Source organism: Bos taurus, chromosome 19, assembly GCF_002263795.3.
Source record: "Bos taurus isolate L1 Dominette 01449 registration number 42190680 breed Hereford chromosome 19, ARS-UCD2.0, whole genome shotgun sequence".
Lineage (NCBI taxonomy): Eukaryota > Metazoa > Chordata > Mammalia > Artiodactyla > Bovidae > Bos > Bos taurus.
The window spans coordinates 49765025-49782151 of record NC_037346.1 but is presented as its reverse complement, the minus strand read 5'-3'; the positions used below and the strand labels follow the sequence as shown (position 1 = coordinate 49782151).

The 17127-nt window shown below is 59.1% G+C and overlaps 2 protein-coding genes across 12 annotated transcripts in view; one reads left to right on the top strand and one right to left on the bottom strand.

The window, feature by feature from the left end:
* TBCD (tubulin folding cofactor D) overlaps nt 1-13693 on the top strand; it is a 148305-nt gene extending 134612 nt beyond the window's left edge. For 3 of the 5 annotated variants that reach the window (XM_010816445.4, XM_010816444.4, XM_024979598.2), the window contains exons 31-38: nt 13-171; nt 253-391; nt 1536-1657; nt 3427-3504; nt 5856-5945; nt 6340-6427; nt 7357-7463; nt 9357-9852. In XM_010816445.4, coding sequence (XP_010814747.1) covers nt 13-171; nt 253-391; nt 1536-1657; nt 3427-3504; nt 5856-5945; nt 6340-6427; nt 7357-7463; nt 9357-9516 — 943 coding nt within the window. In that variant the 3' untranslated portion in view covers nt 9517-9852. 5 annotated transcript variants of the gene reach the window in all.
* Nucleotides 1-17127, bottom strand: part of B3GNTL1 (UDP-GlcNAc:betaGal beta-1,3-N-acetylglucosaminyltransferase like 1) — a 131641-nt gene that overhangs the window by 11618 nt on the left and 102896 nt on the right. For 3 of the 7 annotated variants that reach the window (XM_059878600.1, XM_059878601.1, XM_059878602.1), the window contains one exon: nt 9013-16061. In XM_059878600.1, coding sequence (XP_059734583.1) covers nt 15981-16061 — 81 coding nt within the window. In that variant the 3' untranslated portion in view covers nt 9013-15980. Of the gene's footprint in view, nt 1-9012; nt 16062-17127 lie in introns of those variants that run through there. The other 4 variants (XM_024980960.2, XM_024980961.2, XM_024980963.2 and 1 more) reach the window with 4 other exon arrangements.

The following is a 17127-nucleotide window of genomic DNA, read 5'->3' as shown; positions in this document are numbered from 1 at the left end:
TCTGGTCTGCAGCTGCCAACAGCTCATGTGCTGCTTAGCCCAGCAGGCGAGTGAGAAGATCGACCGGTTCCGTGCACACGCGGCTCGCGTGTTCCTGGCGCTGCTGCACGCCGACAGCCCTGCCATCCCCCACGTGCCCGCCCGGCCGGAGCTGGAGAGGCTCTTCCCCAGGTACTGGGCCCTGCTCCAGGGCGGGGGGACAGCCCTGCTCCCCATGGGGCAGCGCCTCCAGCTCTTGCTCCTGTCTTGCAGGGCCGCCGTGGCCTCCGTGAACTGGGGCGCGCCCTCCCAGGCCTTCCCGCGCATGGCCCGCCTCCTGGGGCTGCCTGCCTACCGCTACCACGTGCTGCTGGGGCTGGCCGTGTCCGTGGGTGGCCTGACCGAGTCCACGGTGAGCAGGCGCCTGGGTGGGCGTCCCTGTGAGGGAGCGCTGCCTCCTTCCTTCCTTCGGGACCCTCTGGGGGTGGGCGGGTGGTGTTCCCCTGACCTGACGGCACATGAGGCAGAAGCTCAGCGGCCAGCTCCCTGGCTTTTGTTTGGGTCTGGATTCATGCCCCCGCACAGTGAGGGCCCCGTGCTTCCCCAGCTGGTCTCTCCAGGTCCCTGTCCACTGCTTGTGTGTTCTGTTGGTGGTTCGTTGTCTGTTCTACTCTGTTGTCGCCCCTGTGTGACTCTGCCCCCGCCTCTCATCCCTCCCTTGGCCCCGATTCAGTGGGTTTGTGGGTTTCATCACTTCTGGAAAGGTGTCTGCCCCCTAATTCCTGCCTACTGTCCGTCCTCTCCGCCTTCATGCTCCTGTTAAGTTACTCCAGTGTCTGCAGTTTTGTGTAGCCTGCCTGTTCCCTCCCATGCCTGAATATTTTGTCATTGCTGTTCAGTCCTCACTTGTGTCTGACTCTCTGTGACCCCCACGGACTGCAGCACGCCAGGCTCCCCTGTCCTTCACTGTCTGCTGGAGCTTGCTCAAACTCATGAATGTTTGGTGTTTCAGAAATTGTATATTTCATTACCAAACATTCGGTTTGATCTGAAGCGTTCTTGTGCTTTTTCCTTGCACATTCATCTCATGATTGCATTTTCTTTAATAATCATCGCCCACTGTCCCGCACTCTGTTTCACGAGCTGGTGTCTGCTGTCGGAGGGAGGCCTGCATCTGCTCTCCTGCTCTGCTGACTCCTCCCTGAGGACTCGCCTGTTGGGTGCTGGTTGTGTGATGGGGTTTGCTGTTATCCTGAGGGCAGGTGCCCTTGCTTTTTCTCCCCAGCAGCAGTGGTTGCCCAGATGCCAGGCATCTAAGTGGTGCTTCTTACAAATTTGGTGACAGTGTGTGAGGGCTTGGGTTGCCTCCAGAACTATCTCCCTGATATGGGTGTCTACACGCCCATGATGGGCTCCTCACGCCTGGCCTGGACAGCCTCTGCCGGATCCCCATGCTGTGCAGCAGACGAAAGTCTGTCACACAGGCAGCCCGGGGAGGGAGAGCTGGGAGCAGGGTGGTCTTGTCCCTCTTACGAGAACGCTTCTCTGTGTGGCAGGTCAGGTACTCAACACAGGGCCTCTTTGAGTACATGAAGGAGATTCAGAACGACCCGGCGGCCCTGGAGGACTTCGGCGGGACCCTTCTGCAGGTCTTTGAGGATAACCTTCTGAACGACAGGTGAGCGCTGGTGTCGTCACAGTGATTTCTCAGACCCCCAGGGTCTCACTGCCCAGCAGGATTTTGTGGGGAGGTAAGGTGGGCACAGCCAGGCAAGGGCGTGACCCAAGCACGCGTCCCCGGGTCTGGCCGTCACCTCCCAGGCCCCTCAGAGCCTGCACTCTGAGGCGGCTGGGTATGTTGGAAGTAAAGTGCCAGAGGCTGTGATCCCAGGAGAGCTTGTCTGGCTCTGGCCTGGGTGCTTCCCGGTCGTGCCTGCCTGCACGTCATGGCCGCTGTTCCAACATGTGGCTCACGCACAACCGTGACCACCAGGATTGGAAAGCAACCGGTCTTCTCATCGTTTTTGCTGTAGCATTTTGTTAACTGCTTTTCCAAGAAATGGAGTGTAGACCCCAAAGCCCTGACTTGCAGACTTGGGGATGTTTCGTGCACCTTCTCAGAGGGCTGTTCCTGGACTCGGTGCTCGGCTGGCCCAGGGCAGCCGGGCACCGGTCACTCTGGCTGGACTGCATGCCCCTCACACAGGCCCTATTCCTGGGAGCCAGACAGTCTGAATGAACAGGAACTCGACCCAGAGCGCTCTGCTCCGAGGCGTGGGTGACACCTAACGAGAGGCACGTAAAGAGTGCAGTCTGAGAAGTTCTGACTCGTGCCGACAACCGTGAAGCGGTCAGGCACACCTGTCACCCCCAGTTTGCCTCCTGACCCCCGCCCCCACCCCCTGTGGCCCCCCAGCCCCAAGGCAACCACTGATCTGCTTTCTGTCACTGAGAAATCTGGGTGTCCCCAGCCTCACCACAGCTGGCCTGGTCGGCCCTTTCACTTCAGCTGATCTGACGGGGTGCGGTGTCTCGTCGTGGCTGTGATTTGCCTCCCCTGCTGATTGAGGGTGCCGGGCCTCTTCTTGGGCACTTGTGGGCTGTCTGCAGAGCCTCTTTGGTCAGGTGTCTCTCGGATCTTCTGACTTTTTTTTTTATCTGGGTGCTTGTTTTTAACATGCTGCTGGAGTTTGAGGTTTCCTTACAATGTTGGATGAGTCCTCTGTGAGATGTGATTTGCACGTTTCCTCCCAGTCTCTAGCTTGTCTTCCACACTCCTAACAGTCTCTCTGTTAAGGAGAAACATTTTGTACTTTGATAAACTTGTTTGTATCCTTGTTCTTTTATGAATTGTGTTTTTTGTGTCATTATCTAAGAAATTTCTGCCTGACTGAAGGCTCCACGACTGTCTCTTAACGTTTTCTCCTAGAAGTTTCGTAGTTTGAGTGTTCCGCTCAGACCTCAGGTCTGAGTGGGGTTGGTTTCTGTGTGATGCGACTACAGGTCCAGGCCTGTGTCCCGGTTTTGCCTGTTGACGCCCCAGTACTCCACGTGTGCAAAAGACTGGACTTCCCACTGTGTTGCTTTTGCGTCATTCTCAGAAATGGTGGGTGTGTGGTCCAGCCTGGGGCTCTTCTGTTCCTGGATGTATTTGCTTGTCTTCACACCAGGATCCCACGGTTTTGATACTTGGGCTCTGCAGTGCTAGCTCTCCAGGCCCGCGCTTTCTTCCCGTCGCTGCGTGGGCTTGCCTTCATCCTTGGTGTCTGCACATGAGCCTCAGGACTGGCTTGTCGTTTCCTGCACGTCCTGCCAGGAGTTTGGTTGGGGCTGAGCTGTTGGCCATCCAGGGAGGCCCGCGAGGCAGTGGCACTGAGTTTCCCGCGTGCGCGGGTCTGCCCTTCTGCTGTTCTGACACCTGGCATCTCACACTTGCCTTCCCCCCAGGGTGTCCGTGCCGCTGCTCAAGACGCTGGACCAGATGCTGGCCAACGGGTGCTTCGACATCTTCACCGCCCAGGAGAAGTGAGTGCTCCCTGTGCTCTGTGTTCAGTGCTGCCTCAGTGGTTCAGCCTCGGGCTCACCTTTCAGAGAACCGTTGATCAGATCCAGAGATCAGGCTTCTGGGAGATAGTTTCCTGGTATGTTCAGGGTCAGCTTTTATACACACTCTAAGAGCCACCAAGAACATCGGCTGCTCCCGTGGGGGTTGGGGGCTCCTGCTGTCTGTTTGGGACACGGAGCAGGTGGGGTGTTGCCCTCAGCACCACTGTGGACGGTGGATTGGATGATGAACGGGATCACAGAGGGCCTGTGATGGTCACGGTGCTGAGACCTGGGCCAGGTGAAGAGCCCATCTCAGACACAGTGGGGCCACTGGGAGGCCGGCGGGGTGGGCACAGGGAGTGGACACGAGGCCACTTCCCTCTCCGCTGGGTTCAGGCTGCTCAGCTGCCGAGCACGGAGCATTGCAGCCACTGTGCCAGCCTCCCTGTCTGCAGCTCTGGCATCTGGGGTTCATTTTCTCCCACTTCTGAGGTCTCTGCTCTCGGTCACTTGATCTCAGAGCCCCCCCTAGGCTGATGGTGACAGTCGTTGAGGGTCATATTTCTGGGGGTTCTTCCACAGCCAGGGCAGCATCCTTGTGCCGAGCAGGGTTCGGGCGAATCTCTCAAGGCCTCTGGCCTGCAATTTGAAAAAGAGTGGCACCGGGTTCTGCGCCAGTCCCCTCTGTGTGCCCGCCACACCCCCTCCACAGGCAGGAAGCTAGGCAGCTGCAGGCTCGCCCCCTTTGCCACTCAGGCCTCGGTGGTCCCGTCCTTTGCACTCTGCTGTCTTGAGTCTTGTTCACTGTCAGTTCCTCCAGGCGGGAGTGGATCTGGTTGGTCCCTGTTGCTCTGCCTTTGCTGAGACTCTCAAGTGCTCTTTTAACATCGAAGGGTTTCTCCTTTAATTCGCTGGCGGTGCAGCCCAGCGTGTCTGTTACGCCTGCTGTTGGAGCAGTGGCCTGTGCGTGCACGGGCTGTGCCATGTGATCCTGTGTATATTGCACGGCTGGACTTGCCAAGCGTTCTGTTTCAGATCTTAACCTATTTTCCTGCTTTGAAAATTTTCAGACTGAAATGGTAGGAGAAAGCAGTGCTCCAGGTTGTCAGGCTCATCTCCAGCTGGGGGTTTGTGGCCGCTGGTGCTGGAGAGGAGCAGCTTGCCAGCAGATCTCTGTGGGTGTGCGGGCACGAGGCAGCCGAGGAGGACTGTGGGCTCCTGGGCAGGCCCCTGGGAGGGCACAGTGGTTCTCAGACAGGAAGGCTGGATGGAGCAGGCGTGGACCAGAGAGGCCTGGGGGTCGAGTTGGAAGGCTCTCCAAGCAGATCAGGATGCTGTAACAAATACCACGGCCCGGGTGGTTGAACACCAGAAACTCATTCCTCCCAGTGCTGAAGGTTGGATGTCCAAGTTCAGCAGAGGGACGTGGTCTTCCCGTGTCTTCAGGTGGCAGAGAGACCACCTAGAGACCACGTCTTCTCTTAGCCCACTGATCCCCTATGGGCTCCTCGTCAGCCTCCCAAGGCCCCACCTCCTAATGCCCTCACGTTCCAAGTTAGAACTTCAACGTAGTAGACGTGACCATTCGGTTCATAGCAGAAAGGTTTGGTTTAAGGTGCTTATAGATCTCGTCCAGAGGAGATGGATCATCAAGGCTGGAACTCAGTAGAAAGTCCTCAGTAAACAGGTGGTGTGTGATCTCATGAGGTCACGGGAGGGCAGGAGTAGACAAGTGGCTGGGGCAGGCACACCAGGAAGAAGGAGAGTTGGGGAGCAGCCACATAGGCTGAGAACAGAAGGGACCTCAGCGTCCAGAACCAGCCTGGGGTCGCAGCTCTGCCGGAGAGGAGCATGTTCCTCTCATGGGGACCCACGCTGGTCATGGTCGCCATGGCCTCACGTTCTCCTCGGTCAAGCAGAACTGGGTGGGGGGCGCCCCTGGTCCCTCCTTGACCCTCCAAGAACCTGGACGCAGGAGTCCTGGGACCCAGTCACGGTGCGGTCGTTTTCCTTGATCCTGGGTTGAGCCTGGTGCTGCCATGGCACACGTCGGCTAGGTGTGCGGTGGGGTGGGGGTTCTGGGTGTTCCTGTTACTTGGAGGCCCCACCAGGGCGTGGCCTGCCCTCCTGTTGCGGGGCCATGGGACAGGGAAGTGTGTGGGGAAGGTGGCTTGTCGAGGACAGGACAGTGGGGCTCTGTCCCCTGCTGCACTTGCAAAGGGGCCAGCTGGGTGCCCTGGCGTGCATCCCCAGGGGGGAGTTGTCTTTGGGGGTGCCATCGGCAGATGCTCCCCAGAAGCCCACCTCCAGGTCTTGTCCTTTCCTTTCAGTCACCCCTTCTGTGTGAAGCTGCTTGCGCTTTGTAAGGAAGAGATCAAGAAATCCAAAGACGTCCAGAAACTGCGGTCCAGCATCGCCGTGTGAGTTCCAAGGAGCTTATTCAGGCGGGAAGGGGAGAGGCCGGCCCAGCAGCTGAGCACAGGCTTGGGGATGTTCGTTCTGATGCTTCCGTGTTCCTGGCGGAGCTGGGGGGCTCTGCCACACCTTGCCCACCCTTGGGCCAGCCTCCTAGGCAGGTCAGTGGGCACTGGGTCAGGGAGCCTTGTCATAGAACAAGACTTGATCCCAACCGTGGAGGTATGGATGCCCCCACCGACAGAGAGAAAGTGGATGTTGAATCTGGGCTGCCTCCCTGCAGGGAGACGGCCCTGAGGCCTGGGGGTCCTCACAGACAGCACCTGGGTCCCCTCCCCCGCCGGGAAGCGAAGGTGTGGGGCGTCGTGGGTCACTCACTGGAGTGTGGTGTCCCCGCAGGTTCTGTGGGCTGGTGCAGTTCCCCGGAGACGTGAGGAGGAAGGTCCTCCTGCAGCTCTTCCTCCTGCTCTGCCACCCCTTCCCCGTGGTGAGTGTCCCGGCCCCCACATCAGTGCTGGGGGAGCTGATGCTTCCTGGTGTTGGTGTGGGCGGCCCTCAGTGGAGGGCGGGTCTCGTCACGGTGGGCGGGGCCTCGTCACGGTGGGCGGGGCGTCCTGTGCCTGGTGGCTGCAGCAGCTGCCGTGTGATGGCTGAGCTTGGCCCCTGCCTCTGGGGGCAGGTCCTGATGTTCCCCTGGGGCCCCAGGCAATGGGCCCGGGTGCAGGGAAACGCCCACACTCAGGGGGACCCCTGCCCCCTGGAATCCTGGCCGCAGGTGCACCTGGGTGCCCCATTGAGAATAGGCGTTCAGCCTATCAGTGTCCTGCGGGCTCTGGTTCTGAGGCTTCTGGAAGGCCCAAGCTGAGTGGCTTTACCCCCACCTGGGGCAGCACCTGCCCCACAGCCCCCACCCCAGAGTCAGGTTCCTAGGCAGTCTTCTCTTCCTTTGGCAGAAGAGATACCCCAGTGTTGACATCTTCCTAGTAGGGCCATTGGATGCCCCTTTCCCCGTGATCAGAAATGCAGGTTCCAGGCCCTGAGCTGCTGGCCAGGACCTCGGGGGTGGGCCTGGGGGTTCTGAGGGCACCTGTTCCATGAAGTAAGTCCCCACCAGGCACAGCTAGACGAGAAAACAGGTGAGAGGACTGCTCTGATCAGGGGCAGGGTTTAGCGCAGCGTTTCAGCAAGGGCATGTTGGAAGCTGTGCGGCCTCCTCCTGATAAGGGCCGCTGGGGGGCGCGGGGCGGCCATGGCAGTTGTGGCCATGGATCGTGAGTGGGGAGAGGTCAGCTCCTCTTAGCTGTCTGCCCAGCCAGCCTTTCCTGGTTTCCCGGGACTCTGGGCCCTTAGGAGCTGCCTGGCCCCCATCCCTGCTCCCAGCCAGGGTCCCATCAGCTCTGCTCTCCGTCCCACCAGATCCGGAAGAACACGGCCAGCCAGGTGTATGAGATGGTGCTGACCTATGACGTGGTGCCCACCGCGGTCCTAGACGAGGTCATGGCTGTGCTCAGCAGCACGGCCTGGTGAGTGTGGCCCAGCCTTCTCCCGGGAGCGCGGCGGGTGCGGCACCTCAGCGAGTGGGACCCCCGGAGCGTGTCGTGGTCTCTCCCAAAACCCTCCAGAGGTTAGAGGAAAGAGGGGCTCCAGCCCTCGGCTCAGCTCTGGGTTACGAGGCGGCAGTGGTGTCTGGCCGACCCCTCCTCACCCACGTGTCTGCGTTTCTGTTGCGCAGGCTCACTTCCTCCCACCCAAGAGGATGAGGAAGGAGAGGGTGCCTCCTGCTCCTGGGGTGTTTGGGTTGGAAGATCCTCGAAGTGAAATTATTTTTTACCAAATACCATTTTTTTAAAGTGAAAAGTTGGGTTGTTCCGAGCACTGATTGGTTAGAGCCTAACTTATTTTTTTGTGGCCACTTTTCCATTGATCGTGTCATGGCTCTGGGCGCCCTTTCTGCAGTTTATTGGGGTTGAAATCACTTGAGAATGGCAGCTCCCGCCCCCTGAACTATGGTGTCAGAAGTGCAGGGAGGCGTGGCGTGGCGTGGCGGGCAGTGTCTCCCTCCGTGGGGAATGTCTCCCTCCCACCCCAGACACTCACTTCCCTCCTGGCGCCCAGGGCCACCCCTCGTTCCAGGTCAGCGCTCCAGGGTTGTTTTAAGCACAGTTCCTGCCATCTCTGTTGGCTCCTTGACTCTTGATGGGTTTGGATGATAGGTTTGAAAGGGGTGTTGAGTGGGGCAAGGAGGTGCTGATGGAGAAGCAGGGAAGGGGTGGCCCACGAGCAGAGTCCAGCGGGCAGCAGTGCAGGATGATGGGGGGTGACGCTTGTCCCGCTCCAGGCACCGCTCACACGTATGCGCACCCTCGGGCATTTGCACGTGCTTCTTCAAGGTGACCACGTTCCTCGTCCCCATTTTGGGCACAGAACCAAAGTTCAGAGGTTGCTCAGGCAGCAGCAGTGAGGCCCCCAGGACTGGGTTCCGTCCAGGTCAGGTCACCCTGCTTACGAGGGAGGGACATGCATCATGTCCTCACGTGGCCCTCCCTCAAAACAGTGACGTTCCTGCAGGGCCAAGCCCTGCGCACGGAGACTGAGCATCGATGCAGCTCCCGCCCCCACCTGGCGGCCCAGCTGCCCCGAAGGACAGGGCAGGGCCTCGGGTTTTAGGGCCTCGTCGAGGTTTCCTTGGGAGACCCCTGCCTCCAGGAGGAGGGCGTTCTGGTAAACATGCTGCAGCCCCCGTGACAAAAATTCCAGAGCAGAAAGCATGGCCCCAGGAGACGGGACGCCTCTGCTCTGCGAGCCGCTGGACAGGGCACGCTTGTCTGCGATGTCAGTGATAACAGCACAGAGGCGTGTCCTCCATGCTTGAGAAGGACTGTGAAGGGAGGGTGACGTGAAGCCACCAGCGCCCGGTGGGCCCCGGTGTCCCCTTGAGCTCCCACACCTGCCTTCCTCTTCTCACAGTTCAGGGCAGAGGGGGCGCGTTCCCAATTCCTTTGCTAAAAAATTCCAGAGGATTTATGGATAACTTTTTTTTCTTATAACAAAAGAAAAACATGCCCAGTTTTCTTTATGGTGCTGCTAAATATAATTTTTATTTTTAATGAAAGTTGTAACAGCTTTCAAAGTCAAATAAAACCCATCTGTGCCCTAGCCCCATCTCCCTGCTGTCTTGGTGTTTCCTGCCTCTGGCCCCTGGGTGGGGCTCTTTGGGGGCCAAGGGCCCCTCGCGGGGCTCCCTGAGAAAGCATTCAGGAGCAAGGCCTTGTGTGAGTGCGGGTGAGGCATCCTTTTCCCTGATTTCTACCTGATCTCTGGCGTTGGGGTTTCTGCACACCCGACAAGATCTTGGCAGATTTACCTGCGTGGACTGTCCCCACGGCTGACGGTGCTCCCTGCCTTCTCCTCCCCAGGGACGCCGAGCTCCCGGTCGTGAGAGCCCAGCGGAACCGCCTGTGTGACCTCCTGGGCGTGCCTAGACCGCAGCTGGTTCCCAAGGTATCACCTGCCCCTCAGGCCACCTGGGGGACCTGGGGTCCCTTCCTTGTGAGACCTCCAAACACAGCTCCATGAGCTCCTGTTCTGAGTCCCAAGGTCTAGAACATTCCAGGATGAGCTGCCTGCCGCACGTTCCATGTCAATCCCTTTCAGGATCCCAGGAGGCAGCAGAGCAGGACTGTGGGATGGGGGCAGAGCCGAGGCCCACACTCTCCTCTCCCACCTGCCCCCCGTCCCACCAGATGGGCCCACCCTGAGCCCTGGAGCCGTCCTGAGCGATGGCGGTGTTCCTGCTGCTGCTCCCCCCGCCCCACACTCTTCCGCCAGGCATGTCTCACATGTGTCCTGTGGAGCAGCAGCACCCAGGCCTGGCCCGCTGAGCACCCGTCTCCCACCCTCGGAGCAGCACAGCAGCCTTCCGCTGTTTCCACTGCCCCCCGGGCCTTTGTCCCCCCAGGGCCGGCTGCCGTCCGCCCGCCGAGGCCGCCGTCCTCCGTGGCGCGTGTGCCTCGTTGCTGCAGCACTGCCTCTGACACTGAGGGCTCCAGGCTGCTCTTGCAGCTTCTGTGTCATTGGGAGACTCGAGACTGTTATGTGTGTTCCTGGAGAGGATCAGGGCTCTCTTTCTTTTCAGTCTGTGGGTCCTGCAGGAGCGGAGGTGGGTCGCAGCAGCTTGGGCTGGGGTCCTGGGGAGGGCCGTGCCCTCCTCCTGTCCCCACCAGCTGTGTCCCTCTGATCTTGGGCACGAACCCTGCTCTGGAGAGGCTGTTAAGGACACGTGTGCAGGAGAGCGTGGTGTCGAAGTTCTAGGTCTCCAGGCACCCCAGTGTTTGCCCTGGCCACCCCAGGCGAGCGCCTCAGGCTGCCGGAGCACCAGTGCCCGTTTCCAGTGGACTCGCCGGGCCGAGGACTCGGGCGGGCAGTGCTGAAGCAGACTCCAGCGCGACGGTGCTCCCTGCTCGCGCTCAAGGCTGTGTGGCGTCTGTGATGGGCGCTCCCTGGTTTCCCTGGTGATGGGAACGTGACCACTTTTTCTGAGATCTGAGGTATTGGGACATTGTCGTTCCTTGCGTGTCAGACCTTTTGTGTTCTCTCCAGGTTGTCCGTCTTTCTATACTTTTGTCTTCAGGGTCCTTTTTCTGGACGTGTGTCCCGCAAATGTCTCCTCCTCCAGGGATGACCTTCTCGTCCTTAGACTTAACATGGTCCTGTTTGGGTATTTCGACCTCCTGTAGGGTTGACAGTCTTTTTCCTAAGAGCTTTACTGTATTACTTTCTACGTTTGGACTACGATCTGCCTGATCAGCTCCTCCTGGCTGCGTGGTGGCATCAGGCCACACGCGTGGCTCCGTTCTCAGATCGTCGTCCCTCTATGAGCCAGCCAGCCTACAGCGCCGGATGCAGGCCTCAAGATGCAGGGAGGGCTCTGCAATCTCACAGTGGGTCCTGGTGCCCAGTTATCTCAGCCTCACGGTTCTTTTTGCTTCGTGGTCGTCTTCTCTTCCCAGCCCTTGGGTTCGCACCACACCTGTAGGATAGGCTTGTTGGGAGTTCGGCCGAGGTTGCCTGCAGCCTGAAGGTCCATTAGGTGAGAAGTGGCGTCTCTGCTCCGAGTCTCTTGACGGAGAACACGGTGTGTCCATCCGTGGACCCCTCAGTGTTTCATGGTTTTTGGAGCAGAGATGTTCATGTCTTTTGTAATTGCCCCACAGTTCTTGGATTTTCCACCCCCCCACCCCATTTTTGTTTCTCTTTGCCTTTCAGTTTAGGAAGCTTCTCTGTTGACCTGTCTGCAAGCTCACTGATCGTGTCCTTGGCCCCATCTGGCCTTAGGAGGCGCCCACTGGAGGCACCTGTTTGATCCGCAGTGCTGGTGGCCCCTCCATCCCTGCTTGGTGACGTCCGTCCCTGCGTGGCCTCCGTGGTGCCCACCAGAGCCCCTGGTGTGCTGATCCCAGTTGTGTCAGGCTCCTGGTCTGATAGTTGCAGTGTCTCTGCCGTTTCTGAGTCTGCTTCTCACATCTGCACTCTCTTCAGACTGCTTTCTCTTGCCTTTTTGTATTTGGTATGTTTTTGTTGCTGCTGCTGCTAAGTTGCTTCAGTTGTGTCCAACTCTGTGTGACCCCATAGACGGCAGCCCACCAGGCTGCCCTGTCCCTGGGATTCTCCAGGCAAGAACACTGGAGTGGGTTGCCATTTCCTTCTCCAATGCATGAAAGTGAAAAGTCAAAGTGAAGTCGCTCAGTCGTGTCCGACCCTCAGCGACCCCATGGACTGCAGCCTACCAGGCTCCTCCACCCATGGGATTTTCCAGGCAAGAGTACTGGAGTGGGGTGCCATCGCCTTCTCCAGTGTTTTTGTTGAGGGCTGGCCTCTTAGGGGAACAGGCGTGAGGTGACCGGAGCGTGAGGAATCTGCTGCAGCAGCAGGTCCGAAGCTGAGCCGCTCCTGGTCCTGGTCCTCGGGAACCACGCGGGAGTGTGAGCTCCTTGGAGAGGCCGCCAGGGCTTCTCATCCTTGTGCCCGGCCACGCTCAGCCACCAGCTGTTCGTCAGTCACCATTTAAGTTTGTCTTCTAGATCTTTTCTGTTTCCCAGCTTTGGGCTGGGGGCTGAGAAAGGTGACTGGTTTTCAGTCTGTGTATGACTGTACTTTGTTGCCATTTTGTTGATCATTGAGAAAAATCTCAGCTTGTCTTTTCAGTTTTCTCAACTTCTGTGATGCATTTGAAGCTGTGTTCCCTGTAGCTCAGCTGGTAAAAAAATCCACGTGCAATGCAGGAGACTCTGGATTGATTCCCGGGTTGTTAAGATCCCCTGGAGAAGGGATAGTCTACCCGTAACCCCAGTATTCGTGCCTGGAGAATCCCGTGGACAGAGAAGCCTGGCGGGCTACACAGTCAACAGGGTTGGCAAAGAGTCACGACTGAGCCGCTTTCACTCACTACAGGTGCCTGTAGGTTTTAAAGTCTGTGGCGTCTTCCTGGCGGATTGACATCGGTGGGAACATTCTCGTTTATCTGTGATGATGCCTCATGCCTTAAGTCTCCTTGGTGTGATGTCGAGCGCCACAGCGGAGTTTTTGCTTAGTGTTTATGTAGTATATCTCTTTTCGTTATTTCACTTCCAATTTCTGTATGTTCTTATATTTGAGTTTCTTATAAACAGTAGATAGGTCTTACCTCCTTTTAATCCAGTTCAACCATTGTTGGTAGCTTGAGTGTTTTCTCCACTTGCATTTAATGTGTGATTTTGGCTTTATTGGGTTGGTTTGCCGATTTATTTTCAGGCGTTTCTTTCCTTCCTTGTCGTCGTTGGCAGTGGTTAATGACGTTTTTACCATCTCGCTTCCCCTTCTGTTAACTTCCTGCAGTTTTCCTGCTGTTCTGTTAGGGGCTGCTTGGCGGCGGCATTCCTTCCTGATGTACTGCACTCAGAACGGGGCACCGCGCGGGGGGCTCAGCTGTGCTGCCCTCGCTGCCCAGGGCCCAGGTGGCCGTGGCGTGCCTTCCATTCGGCCACCTCTCCCTTCATTGCCCTTTGGTTCACTGTGCTCTTAACTCTCCGTTTGTCCTCTCTGTGGCAGTTATTCCTGAGGTGAAGTCTCCCCCACCCCCGCCTGCCATACAAGTGTACGGCCCTTGCCTTCTCTGGGGCCTGCAGGCCCCCTCGGGTGTGGGGCAGGGGCAGCCCAGTCGGTCCCAGGTGATGCTGCTGGTGACAGGGTGGCCAGATGAGTGTTGATTCCGTCTCCTCATGTGATGGCCAAGCACACCACCGGCTTCCTAAGGAAACACGCTTTCAACATTATTAGGAAAATGTTGTAAAGATGGGTGAAGCGGTGGGGACAGGACAGTCACCCTCCACACCCGCTCGCTGTGCAGAGGTGGTGTGGGCCAGAGGGCTCCCGACATGTTCTGGGAAGTGGCACAGATGCAGTTTCTGCAAGAAATGGGGCGCAGGGGCGGCTGGGGAGACAGCACTGACCGGCTGGCCCTGTCCCGTGTCCCCCACAGCCTGCTGTCCGCTGAGGCCGGGCCCGGAAGCGAACTTGCGCCTGCCTGGCCGGGAGGAGGAGCCTGGGCACGGTTGACAGATAAGATGCAGACGGATGGCAGCCTGGCTGGTGTGTGTGAGGGACCCGGTGTCTGTTACCTGGAGGTGGCATCTCCTCACGTGCGTCCTGCGCCCTGGCCTGTTGGTGCTTCTGTCCTCATCCCCAACCCCCGTTTAATAAAATTCCCTGCTGAGAAGCTCCCCGCCTGTGTCTGCCATTGGTGCCAGCAGGGATGTCTGGTCAGGGAGCTGGAACCAGAGAGGCGTGTAAGGTCCCTCCCCACCCACCCCCCTGCTGAGACCCACAGGGAGGGGTGCCCGGGAGCACAGGCCTGGGGAGACCGGCTGCAGCCCCCCAGCTGTCCCGTCACCACGGCCGCCGTGCCTTGCTGGGCTTGGTCTTACTCACTGACAGGCTCTAGAAGACTCACAGTTAACGTCAGATCACAGGGCAGAGAAGGCGCCACGGCCCGGGGTGGGAGAGGGCGCCTGCTCCAGGCCCTTTTGCAGGGCCTGTGAGGGGTGGTGTGACAGTGTCTCCCTCACCCTGTTCTGGCATCCCGTGCACGCGGCCATCGCTAGTCACCTGCCTTCCTGTGGTTTTGTTCAGTCGGAGCTGACACTGTTTTGAATGCTGCGGGGACCAGTTTCATCTACACAGGGGACTTGTGATGGTAGCTCAGACCCCGGACTGGAATGGTGTGGCCAGCAGCTTCACAGCTGTGCCACGTGTGGCCTCCAGGAAGTAGAAGAACCACACGGTCTGTACCTTTTTCCCATCTGTCCAGAGTGGGTGCACACTCGGGGTTTGTGAAGCAGACAGGCTTCTTCCCTCCACGCAGGCCTGTCCAGAGGCCAGTGTGCGTAAAGGTTCCCCGCCTGGGCACTTGCGTGGCCGGGGGTTCGGCGCCTCCCTTGCTGCCTCCGGGGCTGAGGTCTGGATGCAGCAGAGATGTGGACGGACAGGTGAGAACGTGTGAGGCACAGCCGTCGGGCCAGGACGGCGCCTCTGCTCCCGGGCCACAGGACAGACTGCCTCTCGCGGGACGCGTGGGGCCGTGTGGACTCGGCCCGCGCGGCAGGAACAAACAGGACCCTGGGGGCACAGCTGCCCTTGGTGCACAGCTGGTCTCCAGTCTTCACTGCTGCCACTGAGGGCGAGTAGCTGCTGTGGGGACTGTCCTGTGCGTCGCAGAATATTTAGCCACAACCTAGATGCCAGCGGGAGCCCCTCCCAGTTGTGATGACAAAAACACCTTCAGGCAGATTCCTGCAAACAGTGACCACGTGACAAGAATAACAGCTACTGTGTGGATTTTTCAAAAGCACGTAGGATTTTAACAGCAGTAGCAGTGTGAATACACGCAGTTTTAGGTTTAGAGCCCTGTGGCCAGAACACCAGTTCTCCTGCCTCTGCCTGCCACCTTTGTATTCTGTGAAGGGTCTTCCGAGACCCTCTGCACACAGGGACCGCAGTGCTTTAATCACCAAGGCTGGGAATTCCGACCAGACGTGGCTTCACAACGCGGCCACTCCTGATTGTTCAAGCCCCTTTGACCCTCCTCAGAGCCAGGAGTTATTGCCTCGTTCATGTGAACTGTTAGGGCAGGGCCTCCATCCCTGAGTCATCACTCTGGCATCGATGACACTAACGATTCAACACGTCGATGATTTCTTCTTGGATCAAGGAGACAAGCCCAGTGGCACCAGCATCACCTTTAGGGGAGAGCCACTGGGCTCCTGAGACCGAGAGACCAAGTGGAGAAATGGGCAGTGCCCGGCCATTTCTCAACTCAGGACTGCTGTAGCTGGGGGCCTCCAGCGGCCAGGACGTGGTCAGAACTGCCACCTTCCCCAGTTCTGGTCACACCTCCAGCGTAGGACCAACCAGAGAAAGAGGTGCTCCCCTGCCCACTCACACCCGCAGCCCCTGCCAGGCACCACGGGCCTCTCCCTCCCCTGCCCAGGTATCTGCCTCACTCAGAGAGGGGCTGACTCCCCACCGGACAAGCGTCAGCGCACAGCCTCTGTCCCCTGGGGGGCCTCGTCCAGACCCACGTCTCTAACGTAGGCTGACCCCCACAGAGCCACGCATCCACCCAGACCGCACAGAGGGCAAAGCTGGGAACGAAGTGGGCGTTGGGGTTCGTGGCCATGGGGAGCTGGGAGTGACCAGTACAAGCTGCTGGTGCCACTGACGTGAGGGATGCTGAGGAGGGCGTGGTGGGCAGCCAAGCCCCTGCCCCCAGCAGAGTGTTCCGGGTCTTAGTCTGTGTGTATACATGTGTGGACACGTCAGAAATACACGGCGGGGCGCAGACCACACGTAGAACACTGAGCACCCTCTTGGTGAGTGGGGTTTGTGGGGCATCTGGGCACCACCCGCCACATGCATGTGGGGCCCTCCTTCCCTGCTGGCCCTCAGCCCTGGGCTGCAGCTGCTGGGGGCCTCGTACATACCTGGGGGCAGCTGCCACGGGTCTGTCAGCTGAAGTGAAGGAAGTCCCGGCCCTCCTGCAGGTTCAGCGACCTCAGGTTGTCCTCAAACGCGCCCCCCGTGAGGTCCTGTGGGAAGAGCGACAGGTCAGCTCTGTCCAGCCTGCGCCGGGGACCCCAAGGTGCTCCCTATGAACTCCTGTTGCACGGCTGAGAGGACAGAGGGGCCTAAAGGGAATCCGCTGGCCACTGTGTCTCACTGGTCACCAGGGAGATGGGGGGCAGGGGGTCCTCTGAGGGGCCTCCACCCACCCTGCCTTTGGCCCTCTGCTGCAGCTGGTGGCTGACCCACCCCAGGGACTCAGGTGAGGTTCACGTGGGCAGTCCCTTTCACTCGTGCCTGGGTCCAGGGCAGACCCAGCTTCCCCGCTCCTGACTTGATCCCAGGGTCTCTGATGTCCTCCTGCCCCATGCCCTCCTCGGGCCACAGGTGGGAGGCGGCCCGGGGACAGAGCCTGTGACTCTACAACCAGCTGCAGGCAGAGCCTTTCCTACCCCCCACCCCAGGCCTGTCCCCATAGCTGTGACAAGCTGTGGCCCTGCAGGAGGCAGGCTCCGTCTACGTCTGCCCTGGGACCTTGCTGGCGCCCTGGGACCTTTCTGGCACGGGACTCGGTGGTCCGAAACCCTTCGGCCGAGCCTGCCTGGTGGCCACCCCATGGATCCCCAGCCCTCCTGTGTGGGCCACAGCGGGTTTGGGGAAATGCTTGCAGGCACCTGTCCTTCGTCCCAGCACCACCTGCCAGGTTCCCTCCTGCCTCCATAACCAGCAGGGCAGGCGTCTCTAGCAGGACGGGGGCGGGGTGACCTGACCACCACGTCCCTCCCATTGGGTGTCACCTCTCCTGGGACCCCACATGGAGGCGCCCCCTTGTCCTCGGCCGTTTCTGCAGCTACTGCTATTACCTAAGTTTTGCTAGAAGCATTTGAATGGAAACCATTCTACCTGGAAAACAACTGGAATTTCCACATTCTGTTCTCTACTTGCTGCCTGGTCTCAGCCCCCCTTTTCTCTTCCCGTTATCTCCAGTTTTCAAAGGAAACACATGTGGGTTCAGGGCCAGCCCGGTCACAGACCTGGGTTGATAGAGGGGCCACCGGGCAGGCAGGCCTGTCCCTGACCTGGGGAGGGGAC